Source organism: Mytilus californianus, unplaced genomic scaffold (genome assembly GCF_021869535.1).
Source record: "Mytilus californianus isolate M0D057914Y unplaced genomic scaffold, xbMytCali1.0.p SCAF_8, whole genome shotgun sequence".
In the NCBI taxonomy this organism is placed as follows: domain Eukaryota; kingdom Metazoa; phylum Mollusca; class Bivalvia; order Mytilida; family Mytilidae; genus Mytilus; species Mytilus californianus.
The window spans coordinates 97,280,163-97,306,033 of record NW_026262734.1 but is presented as its reverse complement, the minus strand read 5'-3'; the positions used below and the strand labels follow the sequence as shown (position 1 = coordinate 97,306,033).

The 25,871-nt window shown below is 32.4% G+C and overlaps 1 protein-coding gene and 1 long non-coding RNA gene across 7 annotated transcripts in view; one reads left to right on the top strand and one right to left on the bottom strand.

Annotated features, from left to right (window-relative positions):
- LOC127712207 (uncharacterized) overlaps nucleotides 1-25,604 on the bottom strand; it is a 43,200-nt gene extending 17,596 nt beyond the window's left edge. The window contains exons 1-5 of one of the 6 annotated variants that reach the window (XM_052218505.1): nucleotides 25,469-25,603; nucleotides 23,571-23,604; nucleotides 19,900-19,994; nucleotides 18,377-18,625; nucleotides 17,405-17,622 (exon numbers count right to left, since the gene is read on the bottom strand). In XM_052218505.1, the coding sequence (XP_052074465.1) occupies nucleotides 17,405-17,622; nucleotides 18,377-18,602 (444 nt within the window). In that variant the 5' untranslated portion in view covers nucleotides 18,603-18,625; nucleotides 19,900-19,994; nucleotides 23,571-23,604; nucleotides 25,469-25,603. Of the gene's footprint in view, nucleotides 1-13,063; nucleotides 15,534-15,979; nucleotides 16,116-17,404; nucleotides 17,623-18,376; nucleotides 18,628-19,899; nucleotides 19,995-23,569; nucleotides 23,605-25,468 lie in introns of those variants that run through there. The other 5 variants (XM_052218513.1, XM_052218506.1, XM_052218507.1 and 2 more) reach the window with 5 other exon arrangements.
- On the top strand, nucleotides 1,937-7,617 carry LOC127712209 (uncharacterized). Its single transcript, XR_007986992.1, has 3 exons — nucleotides 1,937-2,758; nucleotides 4,099-4,190; nucleotides 7,048-7,617. It is a non-coding gene; the product is annotated as an uncharacterized LOC127712209 (long non-coding RNA).
- Nucleotides 25,605-25,871: the final 267 nt, after the last annotated feature.

Below are 25,871 nucleotides of genomic sequence, written 5' to 3'. Positions count from 1 at the left end.
TGAGTTGTTTAATCTTTTCAATAAAACGTGTATGATATTATGGTGTTATGGTGTATTGTATAATGATGTAAAAATGAAATACCAAAATGCTGAACTCCAAGGAAATTTCAAAACAGAACCTCTTTTGTCAAATAGCAAAATCAAAAGTTTAAACACATCAAACGAAAGGAAAACAACTGTTATATTCCTGACTTGGTACTGTATTTCTTATGTAGACAATGATGGATTAAACCTTGTTTTATAGCTAGCTAAACCTCTCACTTGTTTGACAGTCGCATAGAATTCCATTTTATCGCTATTTTGTGCATTATCGTCAGACACTAAGGGCGCACGTGACGTTATCAATGTAAACATCAGCGACGTCGTAGACAAAATAGCGATAAACTGATTATCAATGGTCTTTCAAACTCGAGGATGTTTCTCGGACACATCTCATCTCAGGGCGCTCGCCTTTCGATGAGATTGTAGCTGAGAAACACCCTCTCGGTTGAAAAACCATCGATAATCTATAAATATTGACAACAATGCGTAAGTGGCAAGTTTATTGTATGTTAACAGTATCAACATGACAATTACATTTTTACGATAAAAGGTAAATTCCTTTAATAAAAAAGTAATTAAAGGATCGATGAACTAATTTTGTTTATTTGTTCTACAATATTCAAATACATTTTTGGGGTTTGTATCCAGTATTTGCGTATCTGTACGCTTGCTTTTGATATAACATATTGCCATAATTTAAATATAAAATATCAAAGTAACCAAAGTTTCAAATACTAATGCAAGGATGACCTAGGGTTAATTTTGCGTTTTGCTTTAGATCATAAAGCTTCTGAAGTATTAAAATGTTTATTCGTCTTTGGCTTACAAGCTTTAGGTGTTTTGCTATACTGATGAAGTGCATCACATCAATGAAGTATTTATTGTGTTTTCATTGTTATTTAGTGTAAACAATTAATATTATATCATAAAAATTAAAGTACCGTATCAATTTGTCTGATACGTTGGACTGCTTGTTTTCATTAATATGTTTGTGCAGATACGTATTTATGTACATGAAGTCATATATTCTGTATGCACGTGCTGTTAACAAAAGTTTACCTCATATATGTCTTTGTGCTTATTCTAAGTCTCCTGGTTTCTTACTCAGATACGACTTATAACTTTTATTACTTATTAAGAAAATAGATCATGGTATTAACTTTCTAATTTCGGTATTTTCCTCACTAGTTGTTATGTTTTTCATTAAAATACGTATCTACTTATTTATTACAGCATTTTTTTGTTCCATTTTAGATAGTAAGCATTGTGCATATGAGGGATTTCTAACGCTCTGTTCAATTGTATAGTAAATATAGTATCATACCTGTAATTAAGTGAACATCTGAAACACAGTTGTCATTTTAGATGAACTTTTTTGTAATTACTTCCTATTATGCCTTTTATTGAAAAAAAAACTTTCAAAGTTACTTTTCTTTCTGTTTTCAAAAACATCTATATATAAGTTCCTTGAATAATTATCCCATAATCAATTTTGTTTATAAAGAATTCAATTTTAAAATGGTGTAAAGATTAGATGTCTTCTTTATCGATTACTGTACACCCAATAAAAATTAATCACTTAGCATTTTGTTGATTTTATAGTATAATACAACTAAAATGAGTGCTCGCAGACACTATACAGTTGGATAAAATAGGATGTATAAAAATGTCGTCATCGCATTTTTTTTATTTTCATTGTGAAAAGGAAACTTTTACTCTCAAATTTCAACTGAACTCGGCCAAAACTAGTGCAACAGTAGTTTACCAACTTCCGCAATTAAGTAGCCTTTTTATATTCTGGCGTCACTTATGAGGCTTTTGTAGACGAAACGCGCGTCTGGCGTAAATAGTATTAATCCTGGTATCTTTGATGAGTTTATTGACCAATGTTTAAGTGCCAGTCTGTCTAAGAATCAGGCAAATTCTAAAAATTTCAAAACATGACATATTTCAAATATTCATCTCATCCACAAAATATGTTACCTTTAGTCAATCCAAATAAAACTGTATAATCAAATTTTAGAAAATCAATTGCAGTATTAAGTATTAGCACTTCGAAGTTCTATATGTTTTACTATTATCCTATGTAAATTCAGGCAATTTCAATTTAAAATAATTTCTATTACCAGAACCGCACAATCACAATGATTGCAAATATAACTACTAAGCAAATAGAAATTTCATGTTTAAGCCTTCGTCTCGTGGGTTTTTTCGTCTGCTAGTCAAAATTCCATTCCAAAGATTTTGTTGCTTTGTTCATGAAAGAACACAATTTACAGAGTTACTTCCCCTAGCAGAACTCTTTTGATGTAAACAATACTGATGTCATGCATGTGGCAGACAATGTTGAACTGTAGTTTTTCAATCTTATCTGACGATGAATGTGGGAATTCAGAGTATTCTAAGGATGAAAAGACAACACGCTTATTGGACAATGTAATAGAATTGTTGAACCACTTCCCTAGGATTAAAATATGCAAAAATAAAGTCGGAGGGAAAATTGATTTGAATATGAATCCAATATTGGGATCTTTTCCCAACTACATGTACATTCATACTTTGTTTGTCCAAAACACCAACAAACCCTAGGAATATGCATGAGATTAAGAGAAGGAATGTTGGTTGTGCACAACCGTCTCACAAAGGAAGGATCAAAGCCAGACAGAGCAGTTCCCATCCAGATGAGCAGGGCCTTTTTCTAGGTTCTAAACACAAGGTACACTATTTACATATTATTATATATATATATTCAAAAGATAATTTTGGTCATACACCATTCTCCTTCCCCATTATATTTTTTACTGTAAAATTGAAAATGGTTTAGGTTCAATATGAATATAAAAAAAGGGGGGGGGGGCTCATTGTCAGACTCATATTTTGTTTTTTTGGCAGGATGTTTTTCTGTTAGTTTGAAAAGAAGTGAACATTTTTTTTCTCATATTTTATAAAGGATTTTAGAAAAAAATGGTGATAATGCCAAAAATATGAGTGTGTACTAAACTGAAGGAGACCCCTGGCCCTAAAAAATGAACTATTGCCCTTCCAAAGGAAGGTTCACATGAATTTATTTAGCAAATGTTTAAGTTTCATACATTATGATGCATTTAGGCCTAAAAAGATAGCACCAGTGTTTCAACTTACAGCTGAAAAGAATAAGGTTAGATAGGTATTTTTTTGAAGTTTTTGACTGGTTTAAAAAGAGGAAATAATTTGACACAATATAAATAGGGCTCGTTCAAAACTTACAGAAATGTTTATGCATCGGTAAGGTTATCCAAGGAACAACTAAATTTTTTTTCAAATAGGCGTTCAACAAATTACGGAAAATTTTTTTATTTGATGATTTAACTGTACCTTATTGGCTTCATGGGAGGAATATGGTGTTTTTATCAGTGCTATTAAAAAATGACAAGAAAACTTTCCGGTGTACTGTAGGCGTTTTTAATCATAAAATATAGGGTCAGTATTTTTAGTACTTTAAACACACACACATTTTTGGTTTGCCTTAGGCCAATTACCTTATTTATATTTTTTGAATCTACCAACATTTTTTTAACCCAAAGCCCTTGAAAGTCTAGCTCTCAGGGGTTAAAACATATTCTGCATAACTTGAACTTAGAGAAATTATTTTTCTTAGTTAATGATATTTGCAACTTATTACATTGGTCTGAAGTAAGAGCTACAAAGAAATTTGTATTGTATAAATAAATTCATTCTTTCATTCATATACATTGTACATGTCGTTTGTTGTCGTTTGTCGATGTGGTTCATAAGTGTTTCTTGTTTTTTATATAGATTAGACCGTAGGTTTTCCCGTTTGAATGGTTTTACACTAGTAATTTTTAGGGCCCTTTATATAGCTTGCTGTTCGGTGTGATCCAAGGCTTCGTGTTGAAGACTGTACATTTTGTACTTTGACCTACATGTAAAATGGTTTACTTTTATAAATTGTGACTTGGATGGAGAGTTGTCTCATTGGCACTCATACCACATCTTCTTATATCTACATGTATCTATATTTTTCTTAGACTAAACAAATTTGAACTTTTTCTTCAGGGATTTGCTGAACTGCAGAGATGATTTGTAAAGACACATACCTTTGATATTTGAAAGAACTGTTTACAGAAGAAGACTATTGCATTGCAGAGGTACAAATTATTTGAATTTAGATATTTTATATGTATACCAGTAAATTCCAGTAATTGAATGTTTACTTTAACCCACTCCCACTAGTGGGTCCATATTTTAAGTTGAAATATCTTTTTATACATGATTATGGATTTTAGAAATAGATAAGAATTACTTCAGCTACAAGATGTTTTTTTCATACCCATCCACAACGGGACAGCTCATACATTGTAGCATGCATAGATTTCCCCATCGGAATGCAAATGCTAATTTACAAAATGATTTGTGTATATATATTGGTTCAGTTTTGAGCAAGTGGTGTAATCATCTTATGATATAGGATATACATGTATATACAAAATATATATATACATGTATGTTACAACAAGAACTAGGTCAATATGACCTACATTTTCTGCTGGAGCTACTTGGGTAAAATTTTGACTGCTAAACACGAGTTATGCAGAGATCACCTACACATGTATTGTCAACAACATCTAGATTCTTTTTGCATGTACAAAAATCATGCATTTCCTTTCCCTACTCAAAACCATATTGGTGTTTAAAAAATTTTGATTAGGTTAGTTTAAGTGAGACTACTAATGGTAAATAAATAATATTTTATATAAAGTTGTATAAGCATTCAATTTGATGCATATTATATCCATGGAGATTATTTGGCCCTGTCCCCTTACTGCGGCCCTTAGTCATGGTCTATTGATCTTGTCATTTTAGCAACCAGTTTACATTTTAAAGTTTGTGATTTCATGTAGATCTGTTAATAAAGAACCACTTATGATAAGCTAGTTTTATTGTCGAGCCTGCGACTTTTGTCGCAGAAAGCTCGACATAGGGATAGTGATCCGGCGGTGGCGGCTTTAGCTAACTTCTTAAAAGCTTTATATTTTAGAAGCTAGAAGACCTGGATGCTTCATACTTTATATATAGATGCCTTATGTTACGAAGTTTCCGTCTGTCATATGTCCATTGTTCTTGACCTCATTTTCATGGTTCAGTGACTACTTGAAAAAAAAGTCAACATTTTTTGTAATGTTAATTTCTTTCTTATTGTGAGTAATAGGATAACTATATTTAGTATGTGCGTACCTTGCAAGGTCCTCATGCCCGTCAGACAATTTTCATTTGACTTCGACCTCATTTCATGGATCAGTGAACAAGGTTAAGTTTTCGTGGTCAAGTCCATATATCAGATACTATAAGCAGTAGGTCTACTATATTTGATATATGGAATGATTGTAAGGTGTATATGTCCAACTGGTAGGTGTCATCTGACCTTGACCTCATTTTCATGGTTCAGTGGTCAAAGTTAAGTTTTTGAGTTTTGGTCTTTTTTTCTAATACTATATGCAATAGGTCAACTATAAATGGTGTATGGAAATATTTTATGATGTACATGTCAGTCTCACAGGTTTTATTTGACCTTGACCTCATTTTCATGGTTCATTTCTCAGTGTTAAGTTTTTGTGTTTTGGTCTGTTTTTCTTCGACTATAAGCAATAGATCAACTATATTTGATGTATGGAAGGATTGTAAGGTGTATATGTCTGACTGGCAGGTATCATCTGAGCTTGACCTCATTTTCATGGTTCATTGGCCAATGTTAAGTTTTCATGGTTAAGTTTGTTTCTTAGATACTATAAGCAATAGGTCAACTATATTTAATGCCTAAATTGATTGTAAGGTGTACATGTCTGTCTGGCATGGTTCATCTGACCTTGACCTCATTTTCATGGTTCATTGGTCAATGTTAAGTTTTCTTGATTAAGACTGTTTCTTAGAAACAATAAGCAATAGGTCAACTATGTTTGGTTTAAATTGAAAGATTGTAATTATAAGGTGTACATGTATTTCTCGTTTGGTTTATCTGACCTTGACCTCATTTTCTTGGATCATGTTAAGTTTATGTTTTACTTGTAGTAAAGCTTTGTATTTAGGACTGTCAACATAAAATCAATGGTTAGTAAAGAAGGCGAGACATTTCAGCGTGTGCACTCTTGTTTGAGGGTAGGAATGCCGTTTACCCTCGGGTCAGGCGTCAAATGGTCATTTGAGGCTACCGTTAGCATGGTTAGTGTCAAACTGGTTAAAATTTTACCGTGCACTGATTCGTCAAAATATCTTTATTGTGATTCGTCAGAGGCCTAAAAAAATTATCGTTACTGTTAATTTTGGAGAAAAAATTAACGTGATTCGCCAAAATCAGTCGATTTTTTTATCGTCTAAAAGAAAGTGTACATTTTATCGTAATAGACCAAACATTACCGTTAACATCATTTCGCAATAATTTTTACCCTTATTTGTCATGATGGTACCCCCATTACCACCCTCTTATTTGGTATGCAGTTGTATTTAGCATTAATGGCATTTCTTATTTCTACTGACATTTTTAGTAATGGTTCATTCACTTTGAATATTTGGCATATTTTAACATTTCAGAGTATAACTGTTTGATTTCATCATTTGAATTTTTCTACCAAATTAACTTACAGACTGTGTCAAGTTTAGTTTTTAACTTTTACATATTTTAGCGACAAAAAATGAAGAAATACTCTTGATATTTCTAAAGAGAAAAATGACGAGTGATTGCTAAATCACTGGTAAGCCAAAAAAAAAAAAAAAAACAATCTTCCACCTGGGACTTGCACATAAATTTACATATTGGTCCCATTGCCCACATACATGTACTAAAATTAATGGTTGTTTCCTTAGCGTTCATTTTTTAAACTTCAATCGTTTACATTTCATTCAACCAAGATGATTCATTGAACTTGAAATTATCAACATGAACTGTAAATAAATTGCTATTATCATGATTATATTTATTTTAATTTTTACTGAAATTTCATATAATTGCAGGATTGATGATTAAAGGATTCGACTACAGCAAAGTTCAATGAGGCTCATCATATTGTGATGCCAATATTGCGCACTTGAGTAGGAAGATCAAAATGTTTGTAGTGAATGGAAGGAAATAGCTTGCCTTCAAATTTACCAACATTTCTGAAGTCAAGGATGACAACTTAGTCTCTATTCATGGAGAAATTGCATAGCCATGTTTGAACCTAAAGAACAGATATACCAAATCTGAATGACAGATAAAATAATAAGACATGATAACTATAAGAAGACTCTGAACAATCTGAAAACTATCAGTTCAGGAATTCCATGTACATGATGTATGTGACAGAAGTTTTTAAAAACATTTGAATGTGGAGATTGGTTGAGTATCTCAATGATAAGAACTTTCATTCTGAAATCAGAATTTGGATGATCTTTTCCTGTATGAGCGTAAATTAATCTCTAATTTGGTCAGTTATTTTTAAAAATATTATAATAAATGAATGAAATGATTTGTGCAATTTATTATTTTCTTTTTGAAAAATGTTGCATGTTTATTATGACATACATTTTTGTCTCGCAGTGTCGCAGTATGCCAAACAAAGGTATTACTATCCAAAGGTGACAGGGTCAACTATTATATTTTTGAAGGTAGAAGACCTGGATTCTTAATATAAACAAGAAGAGCTTACAAAGTTTCAGTCTGTCATATGTCCAATGCCCTGGTCCTCATTTTCATGGTTCAGTGACTGCTTGAATTTTTTTTTAGTTTTTTGGTCATGTGAATTTCTCACTTATTATGAATAATATTAAGATAACTATATTTGGTATATGGGTTACTTGCTACGTCTCCATTTCGGTCAGACAGGGTTCACCTGACCTCAACCTCATTTCTTGGATCAGTGATCAAGGTTAAAGTTGCATGCATGAATAGGTTTATTTCTCTTATACTATAAGCAGTAGGTCAACTATGTGTGGTGTATAGAATGATTGTAAAGAATAGATGTCAGTCTAGATCTGACAGGTTCCATCTGAACTTGACCCCATTTTCATGGTTCATTAGTCAATGATAAGTTATTATGTTTTGGTCCTTCTAACAAGTACTTTAAGCAGTAGGTTAACTTTATTTGGTTTATGGAATAATTATAAGTACATGTCAGTCTGGCAGGTTACATATGACATTGACCTCATTTTCAGGTTTCATTATGATTTTTTTGTGTGTGTTTTGGTCTGTTGTTTGAGTACTGTAAGCGATAGGTTAAACTATATTTGGTGTATAGAACGATTGCAAGGTGTATATGTCTATGAAGTTGGTATTATCTGACCTTGACCTCATTGTCATGATTCAAAGGTCAACGTTAAGGTTTTGTAGTTCAGGTCAGTTTTCAATTATCAATAGCAATTCAATATTGAAGCATTTAACATAAAAAAAATGTATAATTTTGATAATAGCTTATAATTTTGATAGAAAGAAGGTGGAATATGCATACTTTACTGTTGCTAAGGAGTATTTATGGTTGTTATGCAGATCCCTTATTTAAAAAAAAAACACCAGGTTGTAATACAAATTTTAAAGCATGACAGTGTCAGTGACTATAATGATAGGTCTCAAACCAATATGAATCTAGTATAAGAAGTAAGCTCACACCTAAAATGGGAAACTTTTGAAAATATCCTCCTCTATAGGTATACATGTATGCATACAACTGTTAATCAGTTATTAGTTAGGGGGTATTGAGAACCTATCACAATATTTATAATGGCTTTTTCCTAGATTTTTATTAAAAAACAGCTCTTTAAATAAAAAAAATACATGTTGATAGTATTTTTTTATTATCTTTTTAGATTTTAATCATTGGCATGGAAAGAATATATTTTGTTACTAGGGTGTTTAAGTTGTTGCTAATGAAATGTAGATATTGTTCAATTTACTTATTTTATATAGAAATGATTGATATCTGACCACTTAATTGTCACTTTTTGCACTGGAGAATATGTTTGTTTTGAAAAAACCCAAAATTTTAAGTTTGTTCATTTTGGTTGCTAAGGACATTTTTCGGTTGCTATGTAATACTTTCTGGGAAAAAATGGGAACAATTGACAACACTCGAATGTGACTAGCTTAAATAAATCATATTGAGTCCATTTATATGCATTTAGACTTTAATATTGAATACATTTGTTACAATTTGTTTTTTAGCTTTGTTGCTATAGGGTTAACTTTGTTGCTATGGTTACTCAATATTTGGAAAAAACCCACCGAGCTTTTATGAAATAATGAAAGTATGACCCCTACTTGTTCCATATTAAGTAACACCATGTATGTGCTGTTCTGGTAATAGAAAATATTTGAACTTGATTTCTGGCCTTTTTTGGCTATTTTGGACATTATGGTCCATGGAGACCATCCGTACCCCAAAATTTTTAGAATGAAATAGAATTTCATCAAAAGAGTTGTTCTTCAAGAATATTTGATAGTTGAAAAAGTTGCAGTACAATGATTGAATACTACATTTTATATGAACAGCAGTTTTCATGAGACTGAAATAGTGAAAAACTGTGAGTTTTATGCTAATCTCAATAACTCATTCTTTGGAAAAATCAAACGGCTCTGTTTCCATAGCAACCATATGTAATTGGTAAGAAAAGTATTTTTTTCTTTATAACTTGATATTCAGATGATTTGTGCAAGTTTTCGTCAAAATCTGAGACTATCATGTTTTGGTCACTGCCTGATCCTTAGGCAGACTGGCACTTAAATCTAAAAAATACTGGAATCTGTACGTTTAGGAGGGATCCACTACAACATCTGAAACGAAAAACATATTGTCTGACTTTTTCATCGAGTGGATCATCCGCAAAAGTAATGATTTATTAGTTTGGTTTTGATACAAAACAAAAATAAAAAAACATAATTGTATGAAACAAAACTATGATTTTACGAAATTCTGATTCTAAAAAAAATATTTAAAAAAGATACCAAAGTGTTATTCAAACTCATAAGTCGATGAAAAACTATGTATGAGGAAATGTAAAAACACCCACGAAAAACCATCAGAAGACAAACAAGAGTATACAAACACAACATAGACACCAAAGACGAACACCACCAACATAGGATGGGGGTTGGGGCGACGATTTCATGTGCTTTGGAAACGTAAGCAGATCCTGCTTCACATGTGGCACCTACCGTGTTGCTCATATCAGTATAATACGGCGATATGTCTAATTAGGAAATGTCACATTAGAGGACAAGGAAAAGAGGATGGAATAATGATAACAGTAATAGGACCATTTCCGTCGTAATCTATAACGAAATACTCCATAATGGTCAACAACCTCTTGTTGACTTCCGTAAGAGATGACTTCAACTTAACCACTTGAAACACTTGCTTTATCGCTTTCTTGAAAGCAAAAACCCACTATTCAGAAAATCATGATAGAAAATGATGGGAAATGCAAGGTATATCGTATCATCTTGGAGATATACATTCCATATGCAGGTGCTGCTTATATGTTGCTACATAGAAATGTAAAATTCACTATGACAAGGTAAAATCATCTCTTTTGTCGTAAAGTTTTATTCTCAACCAATCCTCGTTGGCCATTTCTAGATTTAAGTCAAAATATGATGCAAAGTTAACTGTATTCATTGTATCCTTTATTCTAAGTTAGGTGGGATAGAAACTGACATCACCTAGACGACTTTTTTAAAATTATATTGTGCGGTTATGCAGTTGTTACCTTCAATTCTACTGGCTGCCTTGCCATCTGCTAAATAACCATGTTCGCCGTACACAACCCAATGAAAATGCCCCAAAAAAGAAAACTTCTTACAAAACATGTGCCTGTAGCCAACCAGCAATCGCGTTATAACCTGTTGACCTTAAATAATATGTGCTCAACCTGTTGACCTTAAATAATGTGTGCTCAACCTGCTGACCTTAAATAATGTGTGCTCAACCTGTTGACCTTAAATAATGTGTGCTATAAAAAGAACAAACCAAGGAACACGCTGTCTTGTGATAATCTTAGTGCATTGCCCTACACAAGACAAGTTGACCTTTTAACCTGTCCGCGTGTGGACAATTCCATTGGTTGACATCTATACATGCATGACGCAAGGCGTTATCAATCTAGAGCAATTCAAATAAAATATATTTATTATACTTCTCTGTAATATATCATACAAAATTAAAATTGATAACAGATGTAAAAAAATGTTTTTGGTCCAGAAAACCCTTAAAAATCTAAATAAAATAAGATGGAATGAAATAAAGTGAAATGCTGCCGAGCACACTAAACCAAACTCTAAATAAAAATATGTTCTATAACAATCAGATCTGTTCTTCTTCAAAAAAGTTATTCTTTTCTATAAAAAATAACAGAGTGTAGTACGATTTATGTTTACGGAAGTCATTGAACAGTTCATTTAGATTGACACCTTGCAATGATTCATTAAATGATTGTGTACTGTTTCCTTGTTGGGTTGAACTTAAATTATTAAAAATAGCCCCGGTAGCTCGGATAGAATGGTTTGTGCAGATTTCAGACAAGTTGCACTTCTTGCTCAAGTATGACATGAAATTGCCCAGCGTTTTTTCGCCCACAGGAATGATATGATACCATGTTGGGTCCTCCTCAGAGAACTGATCTGTCGGTCTCTGCCATAGTTTGACACATTCAGGATTTAATTTATTTACATACTTTTCAAAGGAGGACACGCGGCAATATTCAGAACCGGAATTTTCTGGCATTATTCCTGAGATTTTTTCTTTGCCACTACTGCGATGGTTTTTCGTCAGCTCATCCAAAGTTTTTACAACATATTTAAACCCCGTCTTCGGATCTTTTTTTTCACAGAAAACCTGGATTTTGTCATTTGTGACATATTTTCCATTCCTCGTCGACAAAAATATAAGCGAATATCGAATTGAACTTTATTTTGAAGTCCAAATGGTGTACTTGGTGATAGATATATTGAAGTATATTGTTTCCTTCTGTCAGCTTCGTCAATAGACGGATAATGCTCAAAGTCTCCTAATCCCATGCGTTTTAGTTCTGCCATTGCCGCTTTGAAATTTTCTCTGGAAGCACTAAAACTTTCATCATTCACAATGTTTTTTTTTAAATTGTACGGTGGAGCCTTTAAATATCTATTCAATGAGTATCTCAAGCACTGCAGTGAATTTGTTTTATAATAATTTCCATCAGCTTTACGCACATCCATATATAATGGCCTAACGCTTCATCTATTTTTAATGTGTCATAATGTTCGAATCCTGGATCCATTTTCTTTTTTTTTAAATACTCCCGAAAAATATTCGCTGCTGCTATATTCTGTTTTATTGTTTTATAATCACTTTTTTTTCAAACGTTTTTGTTCGATTTGTTCATCACTTGTATCGACAAATCGTCTTTTACCAGGCTTCATCTTTAGTTGGCATAAAACACATCAACTATGCGCTACATGGAAAATCAATAGATCATCAGGTAATGCGATCAGTAAGCGGAGTATACACATTAAGAGTGAGGGTCAAATACGCGGTGAGTGGAGTAAACATGTGAATATCTGACGTTAGGTTTTGCGAAGTGAAATCTAGGATATTTGTGTGTATAACGTTTCATCAATTATATACTTAATACGGTTAGCATAACCGCACAATAATGTTATCATGTATACATCCCCAAAACAGAATGGACACATCGTTCAATCCGATGCCTCGAGCAGGGTGAATACCAAGCGTTCTGAACGTTAAAGATAAGAGGCACGTAACTTTGATTGCAACTGCAAAAATATGGTACATAAATGTTCGATGTAGATAGATGTTTGATATAGGGCACATGTGGAACGTTCTGATGGTTGTTGCAAAGGTTCTGTAACGTGAAGAACGCATTGCATTCACCAGTGTTCACCCTGCACGAGGCATAGCATTGAACGTTCCCATTCTGTGTTTGGGATGTATATATCAAACTTGTATCCCACTTTGGTGAGGATTTGACAATATTTCTATTACAGAGGCAACCCTTTGAGTACAAACAAAATATGGACAATTTGATATTCAAAATGGTATTTCAAAAGTTTTTGGAGTTTAAATCTACATGAATAAGTCAAATATACTTTTAATTTTTTTATTATAACGTCATTTATATTTGAAATTAATTTCATATAATAGAGCAGCAAGAATACACAGAACCGTTTTCATTTGTAGTTCTGTGAGGATAGCAATGCTGTCTTGTAAGCGCAATACTTGCTTGCCCTTCGATATTGGCAGCAATATTCTGCCTCTCTGTGTATGACATATATCTTTTAAGAATTTCAGCAATTTCCTTGTGACCTTTCTTCAGAGCGATAAAAAATGCGGTTTTGTTGTATGTTGTTCGAATATTTGGTTTTCCACCATTACGTAATAGAAGGTTTACAATTTTAACTTCACCTTCTTTTGCAGCTGCAAATAAGGGCGATTCGTTATAAACATCACAAATATTTACGTCGCCTTTATTTGCAATGAGAATTTCAACAACCGACAATTCCCCTTGAAGTGCAGCGACGAACAGTGGTGATTTTAGATCTTGCGTTAACGCATTAACATTAGCTCCATTTTGTATTAAAAGTTCAACGATTTCTGCATTTCCTTCCGCAGCAGCATAGAATAATGGCGAACACTTTCTACTATTAACAACATTAGGATCTGCTTTATTTTGTAGTAATATTTTCACAATAGTCTTCCAATCATACCATGCAGCTATTGAAAGAGATGTGCCATTCTTCTTTGTGTGCAGATTAGGGTTCGCTTTATAGTTCAATAATAAACTGACCATATCAGTATGGCCTTTTCTCGATGCTAGCCATAAAGGTGATTCGTTGTTTTCATTTATAATATTAGGATCACATTTTTGATACAAAAAATATTTGACAATTTCTAAATGATTGTTGTCTGCTGCTTCATGCAGTGGAGTTCTCCCTGCATAAAAGTCGTCCTGCCTACATCTGTAACAATCCTTTTTCGTTTTGAATAGCATCTTCACAATATCGAGATATCCTTTTGATGAGGCTATATAGATGGGTGTCACTCCTTTGTGCCAATAATCCTTCCGACATAAATTCAGGTCACAACTGTGAGCTAACAATAATTTAACCATGTTAGTATGACCCTCTTCTGCAGCTAAGTAGAGAGGCGTTCTACCCATTTTATCACAAACGTTTACGTCAAGGTTAAATTTTAAAAGCATTACAGCGATATCGTAGTGCCCCTTCTTCACAACGTCTAAAAACGGGGACTCTCCTGAAAAGAAAAGCGAGGTTTCATTTGAGTTAATTCGTCGCTGTATGTTTTCAACAAACTTGCAACGGAAAGATTCAAATTGCAACTGTCTGTTTGCAAACACGATACAACCGAATCCACTGACTATATCTTTATAAAGACGATCAAAGTATTGACTTTCTCGTTTCTTATTAACCTTAATAATACATTCATCCATATCTTCTTCTAGTGATTCAAATTGAAATCGATCACGAATAAATTCGGGTGGGCAGTAGTCTAGAAGAAGTTCTTTCATGTGTTCTCCATAAAACGAGGCCAAAATATCAAATAATTTATCATGAATAACACGATATTCATTTCTAGTTTTCTTTACATACGAGTTCTGGAGACTCTCAATTTGATTTCTCACAACAGCAAACGACAAATGTTGGGATGTTAAAAAGGTATCAGAAAGATGATTCAAAATATCTTTCGTCGCTTTATTACGCAGAGACAAGTCCTCCTCGGTAATACAATTATTGTATAAAACAAACAGAGATAGTGTTGCGATGGTTGTCTGGTCATTTTCTTTCATCAGGGACAGTAAATCATCTTTTATTATTTCTACCGGACTAGAAAAGAACTTCACAATGTCACAAGTACTTTTGGAAAGGAAAATCCGACATAAGAGTGGGAAGCAGTCGAACTGTATGAGATTTTTATGTCTTTTTAACGTTTGCATTTGATCAGAAGATACATATTTTTCTGCAATAAGATATCTTTCTTCGTCTGATAAAGCATACTTAGCACACATCAAATCAATACTTTCTGCGGATATATTAAATCTTTGAAACTTTTTATCATGAAAAATATGTGATCGACATGTCATGAAAATTTTAACTTTATCCTGCACTAGGATCTTTTGTATATCACCCGAAAGTTTATTCCATGTGTCTAGTGTTTGCACGTCTAGAGAATATTTGCCACATAAATCATCAAAAACAAATATCTGCTGACTATGTGGGTTATAATAATGTGTTATATCAGTTGGAAAAATGGCCGGTATTATATCATAGTCCTGTTGATTATGTAATATTAAAGCTACGTAGTGGACAGAAGTAGATTTTCCGCATCCAGGGGGTCCAATAACAAAAACGACGTTTTGCGTGGTAGCAATTTCTGCCAATGCTTTTATAGCTGTTGTTTCAACTACATCTTCAACTTCGTCTCTCCATTCTTTAATTTTTTCATCATGAACCTCTGAAGTGAAAATTGATATCTATTAGTTAAACACAATTTAGCAATATTTCATTTTGATTGATATCATGATGTGCATTGATCAGTATGCAACTTAACATTTCATCATTGGCAAGTAAAGAAACTCATAATATATAAATATTCTCGATTTTTAATACACTATATAATAGCTAAACAAGTGTGATTTGCAAACATTTGACACACATTCAAATGAAAACTGTTTACATCACTGACCCTTATACAAAAAGAGAAATAAGTTCACATAACATTTAACGTATAGTTTTTCTTAATGAAAAATACTTTATCTTTTTTATCAGTAACTTTCATGAAAATAAATATAAATGACGATTGTGAAATAGCATATAATTAATCGCATTTTTCTTTCTTTCTGGTCTACATTTACAGATAACTATATGCATGGAGAACTGTCGACGTTACTTGCCACTCACCTTGCAATCCTTTAGGTATTGGATTTCTTGTTACATTTAAATTTTTTATTTCTACCAATATTTCCTTATCAAGCTTGTAATTCTGGAGGTCACGGCATATCGCTTTAAAACTCTGGCCTCCAAGTCTAGTGATTGCCTTGAATAAAAAAAATATATATCCGAGGACACACATTATAGAAATATCAACCCGAAATTGAGGCAAATTATAAGTTCAATTTATCTTATGTTTGAAAAAACATGGTGGATGATGCTTGCAGAATGTTGATAAACCACCGTTTCAACTAGTTTAAAGTACTGTAACCATTGATGTAGGTTTCGTATGATTTTTATTTTAACATTGAATCGCCATGAATAAACAAATATGAGGGGATACGTCAATGATATTGCATCTGAACAACACAAAAACAAAAGACTACACAAAGATCATTTAGAAATCAACATACGGTTCAAAATAACTTTTACTCGCCAGAGCCAGAATAGTTTATACAATAAAACGCGACCCATAAACAGGACTTTATCTGAACGAGGAAGCCAATCACCTGGAAGCTTGATGAAATCGAGAAAGTCTAGGATGATTTTTTGACGATTTGTCTTTGACAAGGCCTTCAGGCATTCATGAAGCCATGGCTATCGTAGAGAAGCGAAATACAACGACTGAGTTTCAGGTTATATGTCGGCATGCACATTGCACATTGTCTAAACACGTTGTGAATAAATTACACGGGAATTATTAAATGTTTGCAATCAACACTAAATCTATTTTCTTACAAAAAAACTTGTTGATATATTCAAATACAGCATTACTTGATAAAGGCATATGCAAAGGGGGCGAAAGATGCCAAAGGGGGATTCAAACTCATAAGTCAAAAATGAATTGAAAACGCCATGGCTAAAAATAAAACCAACAGAAAAACAACAGTACACAAAACACGACATAGAAAACTAAAGACTGAGCAACACGTACCCTACCAGAAACTGGGAGTGCTCTCAGATGATTTGAAAGGCTAAGCAGATCCTGCTCCATATGTGGCATCCTTCGTGTTGTTCGTATAAGTACAATCCCAGTGATAAGTCTAATTCGGTAGGTCACATTTGGTGAAAAAGGGACAGGATTATAGTAGGACTTTCGACCAATGGAATAAAAGGTTAATAACAATCATTTAAACAATAAAATCATATATTTTACAAATAAATTTATGAAAATAAAGGCAACAGTAGTATACCGCTATTCGAAATTCATAAATCGATTGAGAAAAAAACAATTCCGGGTTACAAACTAAAACTGAGGGAACACATCAAATAAAAGAGAACAACGACACAACAGAAACACAACACTAAAATGCAACACACACAGAAATGAGCTATAATATATGTAAACATATCTTGTGAACTCAAAGAACATGTTCTCGTATGTTTACTAATTACCTTGCTAATTGCTTCCCATTGAATATTGAATTCTTCTTCTGTCATTGTTTTATGATCGGAATGGGCAATTTTGTTCCGATAATACTTAATTCTTGTCAAATCGGCTTCAATATTGTCATCTGAATCAGCGGGTAATTTGTCTTCTACTTTGATGTTAGCCAAATTCCGTAGCAAACAAATCATTAGAGTTAAATCGAATGTTAGCGATGATGCAGCACCTATGAGGGAAATCATTGTTTTAAGTTCACAATTACAGTATGTTCATTTGTTAAAAGTGAAAAAATGTGTTATCATTATTTTTTTTTTTTTTGGAGATGGAGGGGATTCTGTTTTGTTATTGTTCTTTAGTATTTTTGTTTCGTTTTTGTTTAGGGGAGATATATGGTCGAATCTTACATGTTTCTTTAAAATCACAAAAATACTGAACTCCGAGGAAAATTCAAAAAGGAATATCCCGAATTAAATGGCAAAATCAAAAGCTCAAACATATCAAACGAATGGATAACAACTGTCATATTCCTGACTTGGTACAGGCATTTGCTTATGTAGAAAATGGTGGATTAAACCTGGTTTTAAAGCTAGCAAAACCTCTCACTTGTATGACAGTCGCATTAAATTCCATTATATCGACAACGATGTGTGAACAAAACAAACACAATAGGTAAAAATGTTACAAATAGGGGTACAACAGCAACACGAACTCCACCAAAAATTGGGGGTGATCTCAAGTGCACCGGAAGGGTAAACTGAACGGATGTTATAAGTGGCTTGTAGTAATAAGTATATATAATATTGAGCACACAGTTGGTTCGGTTATGTTTTTGTAAATATCTGTCATGTATATGTGTATGTTCAATGGACATAAGTTTCATTCAAAATGATATTGTCGGATTTTAATCATAATTTGAAAACCATATATATTACAGTTTCAGTCTAACATAGAACATTATATTTAAAAAATAATGATATTACCGACTGAAGGAAATAATAAGTCCCATTGAGTTTGATTTATTATCCGCTTCGATTTCAGAGAGTTTAATGTTTTAAATCTGTTTTGATTTAAAACAGCCTGAAGACCTCCAGGATTAAACTGCTTGTCGAAGTATACCCTCACTGCTGGTGGAGCTATTTTAAATACTAGATTTGCTATCCGCAAATGATTGTTTTCGTGGTCATTCTCTTTTGTACCATTACTCATTGCAGGTACTCTTGTTGATGAGTCTAAAAAAGGAAAAGGCAAAACATTGAACTGAAGTGTTCAATTTGTGGGTGCATGTCTCAATTAAGCATACAAAGATTAAAAAATATGAGCATGCATTATAAAGAAAGCCTTGACTCACCTTACTACCAAATATGTTCTTATGTTGTTATATGTTATATGTTATACATAAAGAAATATTTAGATATGAGCCAAGGTTTTAACATACAAAAATGTATTGCTACCAGATAACTAATACATAGATGTAAATTCGAACTGACATCTATTACTACACTAATGTTTGCACAGATTGTACCATCCTAGTATCTAAAAGAAAAAAAATAATTTTGAAGGATTGAAAATTTTTACCAAATTTTCGATTCCATGACCATTTCTTTTTATTACTCCTTTTTCAGATTTCGTAACGTTCAACCTTTACTTTACGTTTACATGGTTTACATGTACCTTGCGAACCACATCGATGATGGTGAATTGCTTGATCTGAGTATGGGAGAGGTCATGGGTTTGGGTCAAATGTCTCAAAAATGACAAGAAGCACATTAAGAAATGATAAAACATTCTTAAAGATATTTTTGGAATTACATTGAAATGAAAATGAAGAAAATATCTGATTGATCTTGACCTAATTTTCTAATGATATATTGTTATTCATATAAAATGCAGTCTCTTACATTGTCTTAACTACATAACAAATTGACCAATTCAAGAACTAACAATAACGGATACTATATTATTCATCAGAAGGATTAGTGAATTTTGTATTACTTTAGTTTTATGTACTGAGTAAGAAAGGTTTAGCAACACATATTTTGTATAATAACTCAAAAATAAACCTCACATAAAAAATAACAGTACAAACACTCTTCTAACATAGAAATTAATTCATAAGATGTAATTCCTACTCGATAAAACCAAAATATTAAATAATCATTTCCGTAACTTTGTAATTTTTTGTTTCAAAGTTTTTAGATTAAAATATGTTGCTGAACTTCTCTTACTCGGTATATGTGATACGGACGTTAAACATGTAAATTTGATTTCCATTATGCTTGACTTTTTACATGTTTTATGACTTTTTTACTTTAGTTTTACTTTATATAAAGAAATGCCTGCAATGTTACTGCTGTATTAAATCTTAAAACATTAAATTGAAATGATCAGTGCAGAAAATTATCACGAGGAAATATGTGTGGACATTATCGTCATGCAAATAGTATATCTATATCAACAAATAATTAAAAAATATGGAGATGTAAAATTAGCATAAACTCTTTACCTCTCTAAATTGGTGTAATTTATAAAACGAGCCATTTCAGTTTTTAATATTTCATTACAACATGTTCTTAGGAACTCCTAATCAACCATTTTCTGTTAAAAAGAGACATTATGAAAGCAAGATAAATTGCATAAATACGAGTTTAGAAAACGCATATTTTGTAGATAATTTGCATATTTGAAGTGCTGCATTTAATTGTGTTTATGAGAAATTATCAAATACAATGTACAATGTTTACAATTTTGACTTCCTATGAGTTGTCTTACAATCTTTTTTTTTTATTATCTCTGGCTAAAAAATAAAATAACAAAAATACCGAACTCCAAGGAAAATTCAAAACGGAAAGTCCCTTATCAAATGGCAAAATCAAAAGCTCAAACACATCAAACGAATGGAAAACAACTGTCACATTCCTGACTTGGTACAAGAATTTCCTTGTACAGAAAATGGTGGATTAAACCTGGTTTTATAGCTAGCTCAACCCCTCACTTGTATGACAGTCGCATAAAATTCCATTATATTGACAACAATGTGTGAACAAAATCAACACACATAATAGGTAAAAAAAATATATCAATAAGAAATCATTGAAAGCATCCAAGTAGGAATATCGAGAAACAACATTGCTTTGTAAATGAAATGTATGGAAGAAAGGCGAAAGATACCAAGTGGATATTCAAACTCACAAGTCGAAAATAAACGGACAACGCCATGCCAAAAAAAAACTATTAGACAAACACAGTACACAAAAAACAACATAGAAAACTAAAGACTGAGCAATACGAACTCCAACAAAAACTAGGAAGTATTCAAATAATAACAAAGTATAAATTGGGAACAAATAAAACAAGTTTGTACAGAATAGAGATGCAGTTATAACACCTCTTCAAAAACTAATGACTGTTCCGTTGAAAATATCCTATGACCTTTTTTTCTTGCATTTCCAAGAAAAAGTGGTTTTTTTTTCGATACAGTCAAGCTGGTTACTGTGGAATTTAAACACATTTATAATTGATTGATTGATTACTGATTGTTCAACGCTTTCATTTCATTCATGTTCGGAACGCCACAAGATTAACAAATAATATAAATAGGTAGGCACACGTTTTATTCTAATATAAATGATTTTTTTATTAGTTGTGATTAGCTTTGAAATAGCTTTCAGTACTGTCAGATCTTCACATTGTGTCTTTAGTGTTTTTGTTAGTTTTTTTGTGATTTGTATCGATCCGATGAGTTTAGGGCCCTTTTGAGCTGATTTTTATAACTTGTTCCTATGTTGTAGTGTTCATCACTATCCTAAGTCTTGTTCCTATTTTGTGGTGTTACATCACTATCCTAGGTCAGAGGAGTGGTTGGACCTGGATGAAAGGTGAGAAATTTCGCTTGCCACGGATACTTCTGGCGATTTTTGATGGAGTCAGACATTTTGATTTACAACAAGCATCGAACAACCTCTTAAAGGTTCGTTTTTTTTTGTAAACTTTTTTCGATACAAGATAAACGTAATAAGATTGTAATCTTAGTTACTCGTTGTCATGAAAGATTGAAAATATCCATTGGTTCACAACATGATATAACGTTCGATAGAACATCGGCCAATTATTGTAAGACATTCAATTGAACATCGGTCATTCAATAAAGGATTTACGATTTTAATTACCGACTTTTAAACAAAAGCTAGTATAAAAATGATAAAACTTTCGATAAAATACACTAGCACATGGATTTTAGCCTTAAACTGTCAGTTTGATCTTATCATCTTCTGAAATGTCTGAGCAATAAATTATTCAGTCATGTTCAGTCTTGCAGTCAATTTTCAGACTTATCCATTGTGGTAAATTCAGTACTGCTCAGAAAATTCGATTCCATTCAATTTAGTACTGTTCAGCAGTTTTTGAGTTGATTCAGTGTAATTTTGATATGTGCAGGTAAATAACAACTTCTGAAACAGATCTTAATTGACTGCAAGGAAGAAGTCTGAACAGTACTGAATTCATCGCAGTGGATAATGGAATATCGGTCGTTGAATGTAGGACGTTCATTAGAATGCCTGTCATTCAACAAAGTACGTTCAATATAACATTTGTCATTCAATTAAAAGGTTGTTGGTAAATAAATAAAACATTTGGTTAAAACTCAGTCACTAAATTAACAATGTTCGATAGAACATTGGTCATTCGGTTAAAAAAAAGAGGCGAAAGAAACCAAAGGGACATAAAAATGTCCAATAGAAAATCGGCAATTTAATAAAGGGCGTTCAAAAGAATAACGTTTATTCAGTAAAGTATGTTCGACAGGAAGTTGGTCTTTCAATGAAGAACATAAATTGGAATATCGATTAATTATTAAGAACATATTATAGCATCGGTATCTCACAAAATGATATTCGATAGAACATCGGTCATTCGATGAAGAAGTTCGACAGAACAGCGGTCATTACATAAAGGGTATTCAACAGATTATATGTCATTCAATGAAGGAGGTTCGATTAAAATCGATGAATGAATTAAGGACGTTCAATTAAACATTGGTCACTCAAATACAGAAAATCGATTGAGTGGTCGATGTATTAGTGGAGGTCTTTAATAGGTCATTCAGTTTAAGTCGTTTAATAAGACCTATGTCTTTCAATAAATGACGTTCTATTGAATAAGGACTTTTCAATTAATTACGTTCGATTATTACAATCTGACTCTCATTAGGGGACATTTGATAGAACATTGATCATTTAATAACTTACGTTCCATTGGTCGTTTAAAAAATTATGCTCTGTAGAATATTGGTGAATTAATTAGATATGTATGTTCGATAAGCCATCGGGCACTCAATAAAGTACTTTCGAATAGATCATCTTTATTCCAATCAAGGATGTTCCATCGCACATTGGTCAGATAAATACAGAAGATCGATTAAGTATCGGTGACTCAATTTAGAACGTTCGATTGACATCGGTCATTCCGATAAATACTTTCGGTAAAGGAAGTTCGATTTAACATCAGTGACTTAATTGTGGAAATTCGTTCAATATTACCACCGAGGAGAATGACTCTGTAATAATAACACATGCTGGTCGGTAATTACACTATGAATATTCAACATATTTTTAAACGCGGAATAAAACACTATATAAAAAGACAACTTCCAATGTCGCATGTAATTCTGGTGGATGTCGCGGTTCGTGCGATGGAATAGACTATTTTCATATTACCGACTTTTGACTCCAGATTATATAATTTATAAGCGGGTAACCTAATCTGCGTTAGGACACCCTAGTACTCGATAAAGTAAGAGCAACCAAAAGAAGTAAAATCAAACATATAATCGGTGCAAATTGAGGGGAAATTAACTGTTTTCCGATAATTTTGTCGTGTATAGAAAACATAAAACAGTACATTTCCCCCCTAATTTGTATTGATTGTAAGCTTCATTTTACTTCTTAAATTGCTCTTACTTAACCGAGTACCAGGATGTCCTACCGTAGAGTAGGTAACCTGTTGAAAAATTATATAATCCGGAGTCAAAAGTCGGTAATATGAAAATAGTCTATTCCGTCTCACGAACCGCGACATCCATCAGAATTACATGCAACATTAGAAGTAGTCTTTTTATATTGTTTTATTCCGCGTTAAAAAATATTGTTGAATATTCATAACGTAATTACCTAACTGCATGTATAGTCTATTGTATGCGACTTTTTGCCACCTGTGAACATATCATATTCATTAAATATATACTATATAATCGAGTTAATTTTTTTTGTATTTCAATCTTCGATACAACTGAATAGTATAATCTTACACAATTCGTGTATATATATCAAAATACCGAAACCTTGGAGAATAGTGAAGTACATTTAATACTGTATATAATTCTTTATATAACATTTTACAAATATTTAACGAATTATGTCACGCTTTCAACCACATGTACTTCAATTCCTTTGAAGGTTTCCTGTTTACTTACTACAGACCTTTTCCTATGAATCTCAAAATATATTAATGTTTATTATTATATAGTTGTGGTCTGTTATATATTTACCACATTAACATGAAGAGACATTTCTCGTGTAGAATTGAATAAGGGAAAGACAAATGCGTTAATTGGGTGCCTTTCCTGCAATGTACATGTGTGACAAATAATTGGTAGCTTGATTATGACTTTCAAAAGACACATTTCCTCCTTGGCAATAAACTCGTCATAGATACAAGGATTTATATTTTGCATGCCAGACGCGCGTTTTGTTTACAAAAGACTCACCAGCGACGTTCGAATCAAAAAAGTAAAAAAAGGCCAAGTAAAGTATGAAGTTGAAGAGCATTTAAGACCAAAAATCCGAAAGGTTTTGTCAAATACAGCTAAGGTATTCTAATCCTGGGATAGAATATCCTTAGTATTTTTAAAAAAATTCAAAGTTTGGTTAACAGTTAATTCATGATTATGACCATACCAATGATAATCCACCACAGAAGTGTTGATTTCTGGGCTGTTAATATGTTGGGGAAGAAACCGCCACCAGAAGCGACATAAACAAAATGGTTGTAAATGAACTAAGGCAACGGAGATCTGTGATTCCTTTAATAATATACAAAACACTGACTTGTTTCACCTGAAAACATTTTTTTTTAAATTGTATTCCATTTTGATGCATACAAAAAGCTTAGAAACGTCTGATTTGAACAGTAGTTTGTGTTCCTGGCACGATATTCTCTTACCGTAAGCGGAATTATATTTGAAGTGAAGCTTGCGAAATTGAAAATATTTCACCAGCAAAAAGATGATTTTTACCATAAGTGTATAGGTATATCAACTCGAGTTATCTAATTTCATTAATAATAAACTCGTAATTTTTTTTTCGTAAGCATAACGTTCAATTAGCAGACTTGCCAGACAAGCTAAATTACCATCTGTCATCGTAACGAAAGTACTCCAATACAGTTTTTATTTATGAGTAAATAATGTCTATATGATTAACTACTGCATTGTATTATGACTGGAATTTTAAGTTGGAAAAGACGTTGAAAGCAGGGGGAAACTTTAAGTATGCTAGTCTTTAACTATTTTTATTTCAAATACGTAGTCTGAAGGTAAAGAAACACTAATGCGGGCCCGGTCAGAAAGAACGTACAAGACAAAGTACATATTTTCAACAAAATAGTTCCTACGTATAGCTGTAACTTTGTCAATAAGTAAAATATTTGAGTAATTTTGGTATCAAATGAAAGCTTAAGGACTTAGGATCAGTGTAAAATCATAATAAAAAATTATTTTGAATAGTAAAAAGATATATGAAATGATAATAGGACACAGCTGCCCTATTGTTCAGATCAGAAGTACCTGAACCAAACTTCTGGGAACCAGTGCGCTCTAATATACAATTAAAGGTATGTTGAATTTTTCAGCACAGGTCAGGATAAGGTATAGTTTTGACCTTAAATGATTGCCACTTGATTTAACTTAAGACAAAGTAGCCATTAATGCTTGAAATTTCAGAATTTAACATAGAAAGCAATGGGGCTATGCATTAATGGTTTTATTCCTGAATAGAGTGAAAAATATGTTAACATACCTAAAGTCAGCAACTGAAGATAAATTGTAACACGTTTGATATGTCTGTCTCAATCCGGTCTAATTCATACAGTACAGTTTTTCCAGTTACATACACTTATCCATGATTTAAAAAAAACGAGGCTCGTAAGGGTTTTTTATTGTTTATATTGTAAAGAAACAAATATTAACAAACATACGGAGTTCCAAGGTAAATTTAAAAAGGTGGAAGTCCATAAAAACTTACAAAATCGAAACTATATCAACAAATAGAATGAATGGAAAACACTTGACATATTCCTGACTATAGTATAAGAGTAAGTATTTTCTCCTTTAATTAACTGTAGAGTTATATCAAATTCATTGAAAATAGAATTCCCAGATAGCGTAGATTCTCTCTGTCTGAGAATATAATCCCAAAGTAT